We start from the raw sequence: 20,006 nt of genomic DNA on the forward strand, positions 1-20,006 counted from the left end.
CTTGTTTTTTGGGGGTAGGATGGTTTTATGAACCACCTAGGATTGTTTTTCCCTCTCTAACCTGCACACATGCTTCTTCCCTTCTGTCTTTTCTTGTTCTGGTAAGGTAGGTACGAGAACACAGAATATTTACAATTCTTTATGAAAAATACATGAGACATTATTTCAACTTTGTGGAAAAATAACAGAAAGGGCTGACATTTCACAGCCAAAATGTAAAAACAGCTTAAAACCCCTGTTCTACTATATTTTAGTTCAGACACCGAAAATCAGATGGATGGAGAACAAAATGTACAATATCATTAGTTATTTACGTCAACATTGGATACTTTCTATCATTGTGCATTGTCAAAGAACCAACATATGTAATGTAATACATATTAAACAAAAAATATATAAAACAGAATTAGTTCCAATTCAAATTTGTTGTTGTCATGGTGCTTGATGAATGCAAAAACTGTAAAAATAGACCAGTAATTATCCTTAATGAATATAATTCAATTTGGAATTGTTGTAAACAAATAAAGCATTTAATTTGTCATGTTTGACTGGAGCAAAAAAACTTTTCTATTTCAGGGTCAGTTGTGCTTTTTGGTATGTTCATTATTAAATCATTAAACCATGTATCTGTATTGGCACTGGGTAGTGTAGGTAATGGATTTAGTAAAAATGTATTCTGTGTAAATCAACAAGCAACAAGGAAACGAGTTTTGAAAAGACAATGGATACTGTCTGCTAAACACAAAAATATTAACATGCTCAAACACTGGAACCATTCAAGGGTATGACACATTAGTGATGGGAAATGGTTAATAGTTTATTCTGTGGACAGATACATTGTTTATGAAACACATTTTTTTATCACAGACAGCGAACTAGAATTATTTCAGTAACGGTTTGGTTTTCTACCCACTTTATCACGCTGTTTATGGTCAAATCTTTTCACTTCCAAAAAAAACTATTTTAAAACTAAGAACTACAAATACCTGCTGTCTATATAACAGAGTAATGATCCATTTAAGCACTGAAAGGGATATTTTTTAGTGGCATCAAATGTTTTTATGTAATGTCAAGTCGCTCACACAACCGAACCCACAGAGCAGCAGATTTTTGCTGCTTATTTTGGATCTTACTTTACCTGTACAAAGACTGTACGGTTGAATCCACCTTCCTAAGCTTTGTATAGATTTCTAGCAAACAAATGGATGGCATGACAGAAATGGCAGACAGTCAAAGTGCTAAAAGAAGAGTGAATTTTAAACGTACATTTATAAGGTGGATGGAAGTTTGAATGTTTATGTTGCTCCGTGTCTGTTAAATGTTTAAATAGTTACCATAGCAACTTAAGGTAATTCTAAGTGAAACAATGTTCCACCTGTGCTAGACTCAGCTTATCAAGCAATGTCAGTCGTCTGTTGGATCGGACCACACAGCCTTCACTCCCCACATGCATCAATGAGCCTTGGCCACCCATGACCCTGTCTCCAGTTCACCACTTTTCCTTCCATGGACCACTTTTGATAGGTACTGACCACTGCAGACCGGGAACACCCCACAAGAGCTGTGGGTTTGGAGATGCTCTGACCCAGACGTCTAGCCATTACAATTTGGCCCTTGTCAAAGTTGCTCAAATCCTCACGCTGCCCATTTTTCCTGCTTCTAACACATCACCTTGAGGACAAAATGTTCACTTGCTGACTAATATATCCCACCCACTGACAGGAGCCATGATAACCAGATAATCAGTGTTATTCACTTGACCTGACAGTGCTCATAATGTTATGGCTGATCAGTGTATATGTATGTATATAAGTACACACACACACACACACACACACACACACACACACACACACACAAAGTAAATATCACTATAGTATATTTTGCTATAAAGAATTTGTTGCATTTAGAGAGATTTAATTTGTGTTTCAGACACTGCCAATGGATAAAAAATCCACAATAATATAATAAGTGAAAATTATATCAAAATGAATGGATCTTTAAAGAAAGACTTAAAACAATAGCAGTGAGATCTCACACAATGCAACACAGATGAGGTGGTCTTGAAATGCCAATGTGTGCTGGGCTTTAGGCTAAAAAGTGAGTCACTGATATTGATCTACAATGCAATTAAGCCCCCAGGAGATGTGTTATAGTCATTTCACTATACAGCAGTATAAAAGTTCATTGCCTTTTTAAGATAATTTTGTTATTTAAATTGGGTTTAAATGTATATTCTCACCAAGGGAGATCAATAAGTTTATTCAATCACAGTCCAAAAGTGTGAGATGTGATAAGCGAGACAGACACAGAGAAGAATTTGCAGCGAGAGAGGGAGATCGTTAACAGGTCATTTGTCTTAGGCTGTCAGCACAGCTCGCCTTGTGTGTCACTCGTGCCAGCTCGGGGCAGACTCACAGGAAGCCCGGTGGCCTCGTTGGTCGAGTGCCACCCGGGCTCTGACAATACCTGTGTGAATGTCCTGACATTGTGAAAGAGACTTACAATGATGTTAAGGAGGGTCACAGAGAGAAGAGACAAGAAGAGAAGAGTCTAACCAGATTTTAAACGAGTAAGATTAAGAATACACATAAATACAGTAGCAATGCAGTATGTATTGTCTGCCATAGAGATCTGAAGTCCTGACATCACTGCGGGCTAGCCGCTGTTCCACTATCTTCCGTAATTCAATTCAGTCTCATAATGAGCATTTCTTTTGGCTGCAAAACAATGACAATGACACAAAATTACCTAACGTAACAAAACGATTTCTTCCAAACGGCAACCTCCGTGGTTGGCAAATAAAGCCAACACAGAAGTAACAAAAACTGCAGTTCCTCTAATGGCCACTCGAGGCTGGCTGCAGAAGGCTCATTATTAAATATTCCCAACTTTACAGCAAAAATAAACATGTTTACAGCTTGTTCTAAAATTAGTTTTGGTCTTCATTGCTAAATTCCTCATTTATGACAACTGTCCATTGTATACTGTCCTACATCCATTTTTAATTATACAGTCTGTGGGTTTCTTCCTGACAAGTATGACACTAGTCAGGTACTACATCTGAGAAACCTACGCATTTCTCAAACCTATTGATTAAAGGACCAATGTGTAAGATTTAGCGGCATCGAGTGTATTTGCATGCGCAAAAAACACAACCAGCCCTATCTAGAGCCAGTATTTGGTTTGTTTCCGTTCTGGGCTACTGTAGAAATATGGCTGTTCAACATGGCAAACTCCACTGGAAGGCAAACGACAGAGTGTGTAGAAAAGGCTCATTCAAAGGTAACAAAAACACAACAATTCTTATCATAAGGTGATTATATATATACTATTATATGACGAAAACATTTCTATGAATATTATGGTCCATTTCTGCCAATAGATTCTGCTAAATGTGCCACATTCTCGGCGATGGCATCTGTGCTGGCAAATGGATTGGACGAATGGGTTGAGGCTCATTTTTTTTCAATATAATACTTCTGCTTTTGTCCAGAGTGTAATAAACATTCAAGCCCAAGTCCATGGGCAAAAAGTATAAAAAGTGTGTGAAAGAAATGTCAATGCCTGTTTAAAAAACCCTCACACTGAAAAACAGTGCAGAGCTCTTACTGGAGACAGACTAAATGGATACACATGCTACATTAATACCTGATGTTCCCAAGAGAGGAGTCTTTCTGTTTGAGGCTACTTACTGTTTTTTAGGGGTACCAGGCAAATGGAAAGTTTCGTTTATTTGTTCATTTGTTATGTGATTTTTATTTATCCCAGGATGGCAATTAATTGTTTTAGGTTAAGTGGAGAGTGAGGTCAGACTTGGAACAGCACCACTGAAGCTGGTGGGGATGTTGAGATGTTGTACATGCCCCCTGAGAAAGTTTTAGTTTTTTAATCTCAGTAGCACAAACTTGTAATTTTATGACATCCTTTATGTTTTATCACTGTGTAAATTAGTAAATAAAAGAATCATTTCTGCCGCTGTCAAGGAATAATCTAAACCTTACACTCAAAGGATAAGTAAACTACATGTTAGTGTGAGGTCAACAAATATAATTCTATTTTCTGCAAATAATGGACAATCAATAATGTAAAGTCACACGTAAAGCACAGCAGAAGCAAAGTGCTGCTTTCAGCTCTCAGTTAATTCATACATTTCCAAGCGACAGCAGACAATGTAAATTGTGATGCTTCCTCCTCTGAGTGCCAGAGTGATCCTCGCCTTTCAAGATCACAGCTCCCGAAGGCTTTCCAGTGCATTTTCATCACTGAACTGGCACTAAAATTACTTTCTATATTTTTCAATAGTGTGACTAACTAAGAGATGCCAGCTGTCAAGTCCTACATCTCATTCTGATAAATGCATCATATTTCCATCATTTTACTGGTCACACATGAGAAAATATCACATCAGAACCAAAAGCACAAGCTTTCTCTTTAAATGACGCTCCGATGGGATGATTCTCAACACGCAAACATCTTGGGTGTCCCGTCAAAGAATAGGACAGAGCAGCAGCATCAGACATTTAATGGATGTGAGTTATGTTAACAGCTGTGGTGATCAAAATGTTGTGAACACAATGTCATGAGTAAAACGGGAAAATGGTCAGATATGGGGACATCTTATTATTTATACTGGTCATATAAATACTGTATATACATATTACAACTGTAAGTCTTGAGTGAGTTCTGTGAGATTATTTTCTTTGGAATTTGTTTTTGTGAGGAATATTGTAACTTAGTTCATCAAGCAATGTGATCAGCATAAATGTGAAATAATTCTTTAATTGGGACATGAGGTATTATGTAGTTCAGAGTAGGCATGTAGTTTAAAATCAAAATTAAAATAATGGTGCATTCAAGTGTGGTTCTATAGCCGGAAAACTAATTTAGATTCAATTCTCAAATGTTGTCAAACTGGACAATGATAAATAAATTCTAAAACCATGAGAAACATAGCTACACACAAAGGTTTTACGAATTATTACCTATTGTTTTTTTCTTTTGTTATTGTTTTGTTATTGTCTATTGTGTTGTTAAAAGGGGAGCCCTGATAGCTCAGCTGGTAGAGCTGCCACCCGCATGTACCGTGGCTGGGTCCTTGCTGCAGCCGCCATGGGTTTGACAGTGACCTGTGGCCCTTTGCTGGGTAGCTTTCAATAGCTGGGTGGCCCCAATAAAAAAATATATATATATATATATATTTATATATATATATATATTTATAAATCACATTTCAAATAAAATGCCAGTAGACCTTTAAAACAGAATTGGAAGCAAGTTGCAGTCATTCTGTTACAGAAATAATACAAAAGTCAGTGTCACATTTCAGCGCTAGCGGAGGTCAGCATCCCTCTGGGCCAGAGGGAGGGAAAGCCTGATCAGAGGTAGTAAAGCAGGCCAGATATCAGACACGTGTCCTCTGGAGTGATTGTATGAGAGGATGCGTGCTGCCGGTGACCGAGCGTTTGGCTGGTGGGATAATCCCTCAGAGCTAATGCCTTAAGCACGGCTGAAATCTACCAGACCCTGCTTTATTGTACCATGGATGAATAACAAAGAGAACATGTAGCACATAAAGGAAAGCAGAAACACTTTTTGACTCGCAAGAATTAAGAGCACCTAACTTTTGACTTTATGGAGCAGCCAGAGCTTTTTGGAGTGCTTTGAAGACACTAAGGAAAGCCATGGTGGTTCTATGGGTAAAACAATTGATGCTGATATTCATGTGATGAGTCATACAACAGAGACTGTACTGTACTGAATGAGAATTGTTATGTCATAAACATCATGTCACTACAACAAACAGGTCAAGACAGACCAAGATATGATTAGACAAGTTGCTAACAAGTATGACAAGTATGGCATGTCAAAGTTGAAAAGGGAAGTCGGTAATAATTTTACAGTTTGCATTCAGCAGTTTTCTCTTTTGTACAGTTTGTTTGTTTACAACCTGTCAGATCATGTGGCTGATACCGTGTCAGAGCTCTTTTTAGTGATGTTGTGATATTCCCACAAACCAGCAATTTAGTTGGTGAGTATAATAAACTAATAAAATATTACTGATCGGTATAATGGCCAAAACTACAAAAAATAAACTCGTATTACCCTTTAAGTTAATAAAAAAAATGGATGATTATCCAAATTAAAAACTGTTTTAAATAACAAACAATATTTTCTAAAATATTTAATTAGTTAGACCACAAGCGTTATTTGCTGTTGGTGTAAAGTGCAAAAACAAATTCCATATATGAATTTTGTGCTGTTGGTTTGCAAAGTACAGAGCGAGACTTTGGTATTACTACTAAATCCCAGTGGTATGCCAAAAGGCCTGAATGCTGTTTGTTTCATGACATGACACAGTATAGTATTCCTGTCAACCAAACTGTCAGTTTGGGAAAGTCATGTTTAAGAGTCAGCTTTAAAGTTTTACAATTCAAGGATTTAATTTCAGACTTTCTGTGTATTTTCTGTCACTAGAATAACATATTAGGTATATTCTGTTCTATGTCACACTTATTTACTTCTCCATTGAGGTTATTGGAGCCCCAAGAGTACAAAAAAACCCAAATTATCTCCAGAATAAATGCTAGTGTTTGCAACCAATGTCCAAATTCTACACAAGGCTAACAGCCATCAACGTACATTTGCAAGAAGAGAAGAAATAATAACAGTTGACAATATTACAAAGCCAAAATGATTATATGTAATTTACACTGTACACCGATGACATTCTTCTCCTCATTAGATTGAAACTCCGACTTTGACCACTTAATGACTACTCTGGTGGCTCTGGTTTGATCTCTTTGAAGTGACGTGAAAGTGAGGCTTTGAAGCTCAGGGGTGGAAATAACTACGTTTTTGAGCCTCTAAAGCCTCACGTCAATGCAGGAAGATGAATCCCCAGCTTGTTCAGCAGGAGTCTACCTTGCTTAAACCAGGCCACATACAGTGAGAGTCCTAAGACTTACTGATGTAACCCCCCTTTCTTCCATGAATGATTTGGATTAATGATCAAATATTTGTGTAATGCCTTTTGAACAACATAAAGAAAAAGCAAAACAAAGGCACCTTAGTCATTTAATTGGAAGTCTTTGCAGGAACGACTAATAATGAATGAGTAGGTAGAGCAGATATGTTTACCATGTTCAGTATCTTAACATAGCATGTTTAGCTGATGGAAATCCTTATTTGTTTATGGTATCTGGTCAAACAACAATATTTTGACTTAATAATTGCTTTAGATAGATAGAAAAGTTAGAGGATGACCAAAGTCAATACAGCTCATCCAGTGGGGAACATAGATGTGTGTACCTAATTTCATGGCAATCTATCCAATAGCTGTCAAGACATTTCACTTAGAACTACAAAAGATAACCTGTAGGTGACACTTAACAAAACATAACTTAAGCAATAAGTCAGTAGGAATTATCATCTGGGGCCCATGAATGTCTGTACCAATGTCTTTGTGACAGTTCATCCAGTTGATGTTGAGATATTTTACTGGATATGGATAAACTGAACTAACCTGCTGGTGGCGCTAAAAGGAAAATTCAAGGGGCCACCAAAAACTTTGGGATTTGTACTTCATTTGACATCATGGATATTTGTAGCACATTTCATCTAAATCTATCAAATAGTTATTGAGATATTTCAGACGGACCGACAGATCAACTAAGCAACGAACTGACATTTGACCTCTGCAAAAATATACTTTTCTGTACTCCGGATAAAATATTCTGAACTAGCAGGACAGAACAAAGTCTTTGAGCAAGTCACCGAAACCTGTCCAGCTGATGCAGATCTTTAACCTCAAGGTAGGTGTGCAAAGGAAAGGGGAATTCCCTTGCAGGTATTAATACAGTAAAACATTACTTATCAAGCAGTAATTTAATCTAACCCGCTAACAAAAAAAATCAGCTGAACAGGAGCAGCAGATCGGACACGCTCAGCAAGGCAGACCGACATGAACTAGAGCAGGGTCATTACAAGAGGCCAGACGGTAATCTATTTTTAGCTCAAGTCCTTCGACTCACAGTGGGTTTGAGTGTATGGAGGATGGCAACCTGGTGGCCGTGTCATTAACACCCTCTCACTTCTATTAAACAACAGCCCCTGCAGGACTCATCAAGAAAACCTAATAAATGTGTGTGCATGTGTGTGCCTGTCAGTGTGGTGTGTTTGCATCTCTGGTACTGTCCATCCTCTGAGCCTTCCCCAACAGTCAAGTTACAGTATGTGGACAATCTGGTTCCTAATTGTGGAGTCACACAGTTTACTTGCAAAAACAAAAATTTACTAAATAAACATATTGATACTACAGATGCCACCAAGCACCCTAAAGCCTAAGCAACAGTTGTATACCATCTTGTTTTGGTCTTGGAGCATAAGCCTGAACCTGAGCATCAAACTGATAAAGGTTGCCATGCTTCTGCATTATGAATATGTGAACAATTCTTATTTTTCTCTTATATATATATGTTGGTTCTGACAGAATGAATACATCTCTAAACCTGAAAGATAGCCAACAGGTTTACTGTAGCATGTATACCCTTCCATCACCTGGAGATTTCTCCCCCTGCTGTGTCCCTGTTTCATTACAATAATTAGCCAATTAGAGATGCCTCATATTCAAGAGTGATCTAGGAGGGGATCCAGATATGGGGTTTCATAGATGATGACATGACCACAGGTACACACACACACACACACACACACACACACACACACACGGATATTATCATTCCCTACTGTGAGTGCTTATTGTAACCTTCTTCGCTGTGTGTTACTAACTCTGAAACAACAGTGTCATGTATAGCACGCTTACATTACAAAGCATGAGCAAAATATCTTTGTTGCCCACTACAAATATGGGTGTAGCATCATGCTACACAGCAGTGACCTACACTTGATCAATACTTCATCTTTGGTTTACTTTCAATTTCAAAATTACAAACTGGCTCCAGTGTGCCATATATATATATATATATATATATATATATATATATATGTGTGTATAAACAATATTTGGACTGTTGGTTGAACAAAACAAGATTTTTTAAATTTTTTTTTATTTCCTAAAAAATAATAAATAATGAAAACAGAGCACAAGACCAAAAAGTTCATTAAGCTTAAACTCTCACCAAGATTATTCCTGTGCTCTTAATGTGAAAAATGAAAATCTAACAAGCTGTACAGTATAATTATTCCAATTTTTAACCAAACCCATGTCCTAATCCTTACTAAAAACTGGCTGCACTGTCTATAAGCTGACTGGGTCCTCCAAAAGACAAAACACACACACATTGTCAAACACACACCTGCTTCAGTGAAGCTGCAGAGAATTGGGAAAGTCCCAGGAGTGAATGAGGGCCACTGTGGTAATAAAAGCAAGATGCACACAGACTGGCGATACACTGTTGTTTGTCGTAAAGCTCGAAGAACATGTTAAATATATTACTATATAGTATATGGTAAATGGTAAATGGACTGCCTTTCTAGTGTTCCGACCACTCAAAGCGCTTTACACTACATGTCACATTCACCCACAGATGCAAAAGAAATCTGTAAAAATATCCTTGCATATAAATCTCAAATACATAAAACAAAAAAAAAAACTTCAATAACTAGGCCTCAGATATTATTGCTAAAATTATTAGTGGATGTTGTGTATTTATGTGAAAAATACATAGCAATAACATCAATATTAGCCTTATATAACCTGATTCTGTGGACAAAGACTAACTGGTGTGATAGAGCTCATCACTGTACTGAGGAAATAACGAGACTAAAAGGTCTGCAGCCATGGCTCTGTGAAGCTGTACATCAGCACAGCAATGCTTTGAGCTAAATGCTAACGCCAGGATGCTATCCAGCTCAAAATGACAATGCAAACATGCTGATGCTAAGCAGATATAATGTTTAACATCATGGTCATCTTAGTTTAGCATAAGCAACATTTTCTAATTAGCACTAAACACAAACTCAAAGTTGCCTAAGAAAGGAGCACTTCTAAAGAAAAAGTCAGCAAAGTGGCAGGCAGCAAAGATTAAGTGTAAAGAGAGGCTGTCAGAGGGTGGCGAGTCTGACACCAGGAAGTAGCATTATCATGAAAAAGAGGGAATGAGAAGAAGGAAATGAATTCCATGTCCTACGTGAGTCACAGCCCTACACACACACAAGCATAAACACAACCAGGACAGAAACAGCAGCAGATGGCCAGGGGATTATTCCCCCTCTATCCCCAACTCCCTCCCTCCTGACAGACCGCTAAAGCTTTACTTGTGTCCCTGTCATTCCAGCACAGTGTGCTGGTGTGTTTTCCTAGTCCTATTCCTAGTCCTCACCTACTCTCCTTAACTATGGCATCTGGTGGCCTACAAAATGCTTTCAGTCATTACCTTCATGAGTCCACATCAGGTCTTTATCTTGTATTACAAAATGAAAATGACACTAGCTCCAATTTTTGTGCTGACCTGCACAAATGAAGAAGAGATTGAAACCCTTGCTGCTATCTCGACATGACCAACAGTCCACCTGCATGTATTTATCTCCCATTATTGCGGTATAACCTCTTCCAATGCAATTTCTTCACAGTGACTCAACACACTTGCAAATTATTGAATACCATTACTCTATGCATTTATTCCACTGCTAATTGCCATCTAGAAATAGATGAGTGTGGGTACTGACTGAGCTGTCAGGGAGTGTGTCCTCCCATCCTCAGCTTTTAATTCTGCAGCCATTCACTCTCTTCAGAGGACTGCCAGCAACCATGCAGGCTCTGAGAGCCCTCGACACAACAAGGAACAAGGAAGGAGGAAAATGGCCTCTGAAAACGTATTGCAGCTCTTAAGAAACAAGGATGCCACTCTTCTGGTTTGTCTGCATTTCCCTCAATGAGATGGAAAGTCTGGGTTCCTTTAATCAGGGAAAACACATCTACTATGCTAGGGTTAAACACAGAAACTCTGGCTTTGGTCAAAGAGGTTTGTCATTGTTCAAGAGGATGAGGGGATATAAAACTCAATAAAATTCATATTAGGTAGATTGGCAAGACAAAAAACTGTCAGAGAATACTTGTGCACAGGTTAGCCAAACTGTCTTAAAAGTAAAAGCAGCAGCTGTCCTCCCGAGAAGGACGTCAGCATCAATTGTTTCAGCGAGTGCCCCAGAACAACACGTTTATGTCCAAGGGACAAAGCTGGGTAGCTCCCTGTTGTAATTGTGATGGGCGCAAAAAGAGGAACGCACTGACAACTGATGTCATCCTGCTGATAGGGCTGTCAGATTTCATTCTAGAAGGCATGGACCAATAATTTTGTTGTTTAATTTATTTAGTCATACCTAAATGACTAAACAGATTTAGATACATTACATTTGTCTGTGAATTTGACCCAAATGAGCATTTTGCTCACCTGGAACACTTTTTTTAGGCCAGCGGTTTCTCTTTTGTCTTCAAGGGACCCCTTTTCTATCATTGAGTAAACAGATGACCCCTGACTATGTGACATTTTATCCTTTTATGGATATTTGATATAATATTCAATGCATAACAGTAACAGTACAGAACAACTAATCAACAGTACAATGAACCCATATAGTGAACGCAATATCTGCAGGACATCGGTGTAAAACTGGTGATTTGGATGAATTTTGAACAGATTATTTCCTGTAAGTATTGCATCAGAAAGGAGTTTTCCGGATATTTTAGTAATTATTTATTCTCTGTATTATGTATTATTTTAATATTTTTAACAATCATACATACTTAATAGGCTTCTTTTTTTTGACAAATTCAGTGTTTCATTCCACTTGATGCTTGGCTGTTGTTCTATTAGCTCTTTGGTTGTTAACTGTTTACATATCTAATGCAGGACGAGGCTGTTTAGCGAGAGAGTGAAGGCTCTGTAAATATAACTTGTGCTCAGGTCTTCCCTGTGCCATATATAACATATATTTATATTTTTTAAAAATAATCAAAACTTTACAAATAACATTTAACATTTAGTTTTCTTCACATTAATGAAAGAAATGTTTTTAAGTTTTCTTATACTCCTCAAAATCAAGAAGACCTCACGATCATGACCACATGTTGGTCATGACCCACACGTTGGGAAGCAGTATTTAAGGTACTAAAAAGGACTGGTATTACTACTAAGAAAGACTGTGGTCGTGGTTAAGGTTAGGGAAAGATCACCTTCATGTGAAAGGTAACCAAGTTCATCTGTTGCTAGGAGACGGGATGTGAGCTGTAGATGTCAAAGTCAGATGCTTTGAACAGCCATCACATGAGTCTTTAGTTGAACCAAAGTGGTCCGCCTTCAAGACCGTCAATGAATCAGAGTTGTTACATGCACTTAAGTGCATGGTTCAAGGTTACAGTGAGCTTTCTCCAGTGAGCTGATTGTTTAACTGTCAATGAAATGAGAAACCTGGTTTATGTACTGCATGACAAAAGGCTACAGACAGGTAAAACTTAAAATAAGTTCAGTTAAACTTATAAGTAATACGTTTTCATTACTGAACATACAACTGTTAAATTACTGGTTACTGGTTACTTAAGTGCACGCAAACAGACTGACTGTGATGTCACAGGCCAGATGTAGGTATAAATAAATACTAAGTGGACTTTAGCAATCATGACATAAAAACCGTGTATGAGAGCAACTCTGCATTTTTTTTACCTTTATAACAATAACAAAAGCAGTGCAAAAACATAAACACAGAATAATACCAGTAAAAACCAGGAAAAGCAGTTGTGAATTCATTAATTACTTATTTATTAAGAGCAAATTGTGACCGCCTTTTAAGACTTTTGGTGCCCTCAAGTTTGTCGTTTTTACAACAACAAAAAAATCTTTGAAAACCCCCACTGATGTGGTATTTACGCTTTTGTGCACAGAAATCTCGTCATAGCTCTGATTTCAAGAGTTGTAAAGTACACCATTTCTTTTTTTAGAACTGTTGAGCCAATGAAAATCACTTTAACAACTAGCATTTTTCTCCTCCACATACCCACACAAGATATTTGGGGTTCACTGTTTTGCTCAAGCACACCTCAACATGTGGACAGAAAGAGCTGGGAATCAAATCACCAAACCTAAAATTACTGAGCAGCCCACTCAAACTGAGCTACAGCTGCTTTTTCCTGGTATGACAATAAAATGCAGAAAATACAAAATCATTCACCATTTTTTGAAAAGAAAACATATTATATTATATATATTTATTTATCAGTGTTGTTATGACTTAAACTACATGAAAGCCAAGTACATTTTTAACTTGGGACTTCCCACATCAAAATATAACCTCACAAGTTGTATAAGACCATCATGTATAATATATGTGTATATAATACCTGGTTTTCTACTGAGTGTAAACATACTATAGGTAATTTTACAGCCACATCATGCATGTGTGTCTGACTGCATGTGCATGAGACCAAAAAAGAGGACCTCCTCATAATATAACTACTGCAAAGCAGAGCTGCTAGAGGTCAAAAACTTAAGTTACTTAGGAAGTCTACCAAACCTACTGAACACACAAAACAAGGTAATTGGTCTTACACTAAAAAATCATCAAAAGTCTGGAAACCATCCGTCTTGGTGTGAAAGATTCTGTCAATAACTTACAACAGTTACAAGTTTATTTTAAAGGCAACCATGCAGCAATGGCCCTACACTATATTGTTGTCAAGGAAAATGGGACAAATTGTACTGCATCCAGCTCGAGCTCTACGTCTAAATCAGATTAAAGCAGTAAGACTCAAGAACTGTTATGCTATGAAATACTCAAGTGTGTGTACAAGATTCAAGGTTTTACTGATACAGGTGAACATGAACCACACTCTCTATCAATCTCTGTGCAAGCTATGAAACAAAATGGTCTTTTTTTTTATAATTCCACTTGGCTGAGCCCACTGCGACCCAGCTGTGCTTCACCCCCTCAATCCCTCCAACGCTCAGAGCTCACCCCTATATCTCATCATTCTGTAATAGACGAGTTTGGGGGTGGTGGCCCTCCAGCGACAGTGAGCACTCGCACCCAAGATGAGAACTGGTCAAAAGCGATCAGTGAGAAACAATACGCCTGAGGCTGAGAGTTCGAGATAGGCAGACAATAGTTTGATGGTTTGAAAATCAATCAGCATGTCTGTGAAAGAAGGGCAATTTGTTATCTGGAAAGGAGCCAAAATGTTAAATAAACTGGTGGCAGTGTGGGATGCATTTGGATCTGCATTTAGCTGTCTGAATACACATACTCGATTTCAGCAACAACTTTCTTATTTTTTCAGTGACACACCTGCCCAGTACAACCACAGTCTCCTGCTCCAGGCCACTGATCAGCTTCACTTGAACAGCTGCAGATCAAGTGACTGGCTAAAGGGCCCCTCGGCAGTACTTGTAGCAGGAGGAAGCAATATGTTGTTCAATTTCACCTGGGATCCAGTATTTCTCTTCCACAACAAAAGCGAGTGTGTAAGTGTTGCTGATATGTACTTTTAAAGGTTGAGATTTCAGGTACCCAATATGGAAGATTTTTTGAGTCACTAATAAAAGTTCAAGCACCCTTGTTTCCCTCAGAACAAATAATATTAATTAAAGACTACCAGCTTCTTAAAGGCTAATTCATTTTCCCCCACCCTATTTTGATAATAGAAATGTCCCAATGGAGCTTTAGAGACTCCTGTTAGCCTCCAGTTTACTGGGGTCACTGCTGTCCAGCTCACATAAAGGGCCCAATGTCCATCAGAAAAGTAAGTAATACTTGTTGCTTCGGGATATTCAATTCAATTCAATTCAATTCAATTCAATTCAATTCAAATTTATTTGTATAGCGCCAATTCATAACATAAGTTATCTCAGGACACTTTTCAAATAGAGCAGGTCTAGACCAAACTCTTTATATATATATCTATATATTACAACCTACTTTCAAACCCTTAAATAGCCACAATTTAAGAATTATAAGGCTTCTGTTTATTACAACACATTTTTGTCATTTATCTCAAAAGTATATTTATCATGTCTGTATTGCAACTTTGGTCATCATAGGTAAATTCGATACATCTGTTGTAAGACTATCTGCTTATGTATGAGATATACTGTATGAGATATACTGGTCTAGCTTTGGTTTAAGGTTGTAGGAAGTCCTTTTCTCTACGCTGCATTGTGGGGTTCCTCAGGGTTCAGTGCTTGGCCCGATTTTATTTACCATTTACATGCTGCCATTAGGATATCTCATTAGTTTACACAAAATGAATTTCCATTTTTATGCAGACGACACCCAGATCTACCTCAGTCTCAACTAAACTCTAGAAAGACTGAGATTCTGCTTTTTGTAATGATTCATCCAACACTGAAATTATAAACATGCTAGGTTCATACTCCACTTGTATTACTTCACAGTGCAGAAAATTGTTCTTCTCGACAGCAACCTCTCATTGAACATCCATATCAAATCTGTCACACAGTCATGCTTCTTTCAACTAAGGAAAATCAGCTAAATGAAGCCATTTCTCTCTACCAAAAATCTGGAAACAGTCATTCATGCTTTTATTTCATCTTGCCTAGATTACTGCAAGTCACTTTTCTCTGTCAGCAAAAAGTCTCTACTGCTGATTCAAAATGCAGCCGGCAGGATTTTAACAGGTACCAGCAAACAAGAACACATTACACCAATCCTTTCATCTGCATCTGCACTGGCCGCCTGTTAGTTTTAGAGTAGATTTTAAAAATGTAATTATCACTTTTAAGGCACGAAATGGGCTGGCCCCAAGCTATATCTTGGACCTTTTAATCCCACATATGCTTCCATGGGTCCTGAGGTCCTCAAATGCAGCTCTCCTGTTGTTCCCCAAAACAAGATTAAAAAACACACTTTTAGTGTGGTAGAGCTGAGTCCTTGCTGCAGTGGCCCAGGGTTTGAATCCAACCTGTGGCCCTTTGCTCCGTGTCATCCCCTCTCTCTCTGCCCCCCTTTCCGGTCTTTCTTCAGCTGTCACTATCATATAAAGGCAATAAAAGCCCCCCAAAATACTTATGCTATATACTATATATATACTAAAAAACAACGCATTTTTAGTCTTGCCTTCCTGTGACTCTTTTTACTACCCTTTACTCACTGTGGCTTTATTTTTATTTATTTTTTTATTATTGTTTTATCTTTAATTATTGCTATGTTTTACAGTGTTTATTGTCTTACTGATGCTGCTATGGTTCCTAGTGCTCTGTTGTTTGGGTTGTTTTTATCCTGTAGAAGCACTTTGTAAACCCATTTTTGAAATGTGCTATATAAATAAAGTTTATTAATATTATTATTCTTTGCTCCTATTAGGGTTGAATTGAGTATCCAAGCATAACTTTTATAAAACTCAGTAAAAAGAATTCTCCAAGAAAAAGGACGTGGGCAAACAATATTATATATTTAACAATTACAAGTCTAACAACACACTAATGTAAATAAATGCTTTGTTCTAACCCTTTAAATTCAATCAGATACATATTATAAATAGTGTGATTGTTCTCAATATAAAAAAGTGATCTCAACTGTGCATGTTTGTCACCCCTGATACCGTCTCTCAAGGTAGGTCTACTTTAGTCATTTGGATTGTTTCCCATCAAGCACTTGAACAAAATGTAAAATCCACTGAGTTTTCCTCGTCCAGGCCACTGAATGTAACACGGTCAGTGGTAAATACACTGTAATGGTCACTGACCACATGGGGTTTAAATCACACATGTGGATATCTTAAGAGAAACTGTTGAAGTTTATTTATTTAAAGGATCTCTATCCTCATCATCTTCCTGTCAGTGGTGAAATGAGGCAGATCAAGATTGATATTGCATAATATTCCCCTGTAGATTGTCTGTCTAGTCTGCTTTAAGTTTTTTCCTTACATTCTTTATCCCTGTGATAGCCTAAATTATAATATATAATAGTAGCCTACTGTAATATTCCTATAGGATGTGGCGGTTTTGTTATTATAGCCTTTTTTATATATAAAAATCCCACAATGCTGTAGGCTAGCGTTGCAGGATTAACTTCAGCTTCTTTCATTAAATGCCAGCAGAACAGCACATAGCCTACTTTTAGTTACCATTCTTCTGTTTCAATTTTGATTTCTTCTTTTTCCTTATTTTTTTTTTCTAAGGATAACCTGCAGTTATGGAGTGAGACCTTACCTCTGACACACAGCAGGGACATCGCAGCGGGATTTTGTGCAACAGTTCCTCCAAAGCCGATGAGCCTTCAGTGAGTTTATATAGCCCAGTTGCCTGTTGCACATCAGTCATTTAGACTGCTCCTAAATATCGTTTACTTTCCGCTTCATCACACCTTGTCATAACAAAATGTGCAGATGTGAGCCAGGTGGACAATCCGGGGGGTACTGGGGGTTTAAAGGATGGCTGTCACTGGCAAAGACCGACTAACTACCGGCTGAAATCCGGTAGAGCGGGGCGGCTCTTATGTTGCGTTCACGGACTACGGTGATGGTAGGAATTTGGGATACTCAGCACACTCGTACGAACGTGCATTGTTTGTGGTAAAAAAAAAAAAAACAACGTTAGCTAGAGCTTTTAGTTTATGTTTTGTTTGTTTTTTTACTTACATTTTTGATAAAGTGTTTTTTCAGCTGCCCCCTTAGATTTTTCTCTTACCATTAAAAAAAACTTTTCAAGACAAATATAGTTTCCTCAACTTAGCAACATGAATTTGTCAAGAAAATCTTCAACATCAGAGAATTAAGTGAAATTCTGTTTAATTCATGCCTTAAACCACTATACTTGAAGCACAGTTTTTAATTTTTAATGTCAATCGTTCTTAAAGAAACTAGGGACAAGTAATCCTACAGAAACACAAGGCATCTATCATGGTTTCCAGACCATACATCTGAGGAAAATAAAAAAAATCCAGTTTTTATGTAGGTGCAAATGGCAAATTGACAAAAATCCAAGAAAAGTTATTGATCAATATGTGCCAGGTGAATTGTCACCTGACTGAGATTATTTTAAACTCATCTCAACAGAATGTGACATATGATTGCAAGGATTGTGATGAATAAGTAGGGATCATCAGCTGAGTAGGGCCAGAGAAAACATGTTTCCTGTAATAAAATTGATTTGTCACAGAATGTGGCCAAGGTTCCATAAAGCATTTATCCCAAGTTACCGGTAGTTCATTTTCAGAGTAGATGAAAGTGACAAGGGGAAACACTTTCTTCCCACCTCTGTTCCTTTGAGCTACAAGGAGGGAAAAACTAAAGCATGCTATGATAATATAAGCTGCAGTTTTGAACAGAAAAGAATGAGGTTCTTTAACATCTAATTGCTTTTCCTAAATTGTGAATATAGGTATTCTGACAGAGCATCCAGTATGAATATTAGATTATAATAGTACACAAAGTGGACCATTTCAGCTGGGGAAGCAGCATGTAAAATGTTTTGCTGTCAAGCCAGGTGAAATGTAGGCCTTGTAAAGTCTTACAATATACTTAGTGCATTCCCTTACTTGTAAAACGTTTGTAAAGATAAATATAAAAAAGGACCAGTGTGTAGGATTCAGTGGCATCTAGTGGTGAAGTTGCATATTACAACCATTTGATCAGACTTTCAATCATGTAGGAGAAACTACAGTGGCTATAAAGTACTATCTATAGCCAGTGTTTGTACATTCTGGGCTACCGTAGGAACTCCCTCTAGATAAAAAAGGCTTAGTTGAAAAGTAACAAAAACACAAGCTTCTCATCTGATTATACACAAAACAAACAACAAAAACCTATGAATATTCCTCTTAAATGTGACACAGGACCTTAAACATTTAAAAACTCAGCAGTCTTTGTCTTGTTGTTTTTTTTTTTTTTTTTTTGCAGACCCATAATGCAGGACTTCTGTTTGGGAGGGGCCTACCCTCCATTTCCTGATTTGTATGGTATTATACACGTCATGGCTAACATGGGCCAAACCTAGTGGAGGGACCTCTGTGGATGGGGGCTGCTGTAAGCTATAATATTTGCCTTCAGACAGCCTTTTACTTTGGCACTAACTGTAGAACTTCCATATCAATCCATAGGATCCATGTATGTTTCTCCAATTTGGGGTTGTGCTGACTCCTGAATTACTCAACCATTATAAGAACTCACCATGGTTTCAGAAAATGCTACTGTTTGGTCCATATGGGCTACAAGACCAGATTTGTGCCTGTCAACAAACTATCACAAGCAGCTGCATCTTTATTCATCATAGTGTAGTGATAACTAGAATGTATGATTAAAATTCCTCCAAAGCCGATGAGCCTTCAGTGAGTTTATATAGCCCAGTTGCCTGTTGCACATCAGTCATTTAGACTGCTCCTAAATATCGTTTACTTTCCGCTTCATCACACCTTGTCATAACAAAATGTGCAGATGTGAGCCAGGTGGACAATCCGGGGGGTACTGGGTGCCTGTCAACAAACTATCACAAGCAGCTGCATCTTTATTCATCATAGTGTAGTGATAACTAGAATGTATGATTAAAAAAAGGTACACATAAACTTCCTTCACAACTCAGTAATTTAGGCTTAACCATGGCTGTTTGAATAATATGAATAACTGTCAGGTAAAACAGCAGTCAAACACTGTCAGGTGATGAACTGAACAGAAATAAAAAGCTGACACAATTTCAATTAAAGCCCTTATTTGAACGTGTTTTATGATGAAACCAGCTCCATCTATGACTTGGCCCAAATTAGGTTTTTATTTTTTTAATTTATTTTGGCACTTGCACATCTTGCAATGCACATCATCTTCCCTCAGTATTTTATTTTTTCATAATTTGGCTAAGAGACATGGCTTTTTTTTAATCCTACAAATATGGTTGGTTTTAATTTGATTTACAATTACTAAAATGGTACCAGTTTATTTACTTGAATGAACACAGTCTCAGTCTTTCAAAAATTGACATTTTAAACAGTGTATTTTCATGATATGAAATGGTTCCGTGATGCATTGGTGGACACTGAACAAT

General features: G+C 37.5%; 1 protein-coding gene across 3 annotated transcripts in view; it reads right to left on the minus strand.

The window, feature by feature from the left end:
• The window catches only part of LOC127375974 (protein unc-13 homolog B-like), a 103,915-nt gene extending 86,461 nt beyond the window's left edge, over positions 1–17,454 (minus strand). For all 3 annotated transcript variants that reach the window (XM_051422421.1, XM_051422417.1, XM_051422416.1), the window contains exon 1: positions 17,184–17,454. In XM_051422421.1, the coding sequence (XP_051278381.1) occupies positions 17,184–17,205 (22 nt within the window). In that variant the 5' untranslated portion in view covers positions 17,206–17,454. The remainder of the gene's footprint in view (positions 1–17,183) is intronic.
• Between the last annotated feature and the right edge of the window lie 2,552 nt (positions 17,455–20,006).

Source organism: Dicentrarchus labrax, unplaced genomic scaffold, assembly GCF_905237075.1.
Source record: "Dicentrarchus labrax unplaced genomic scaffold, dlabrax2021, whole genome shotgun sequence".
Classification (NCBI taxonomy): Eukaryota; Metazoa; Chordata; class Actinopteri; family Moronidae; genus Dicentrarchus; species Dicentrarchus labrax.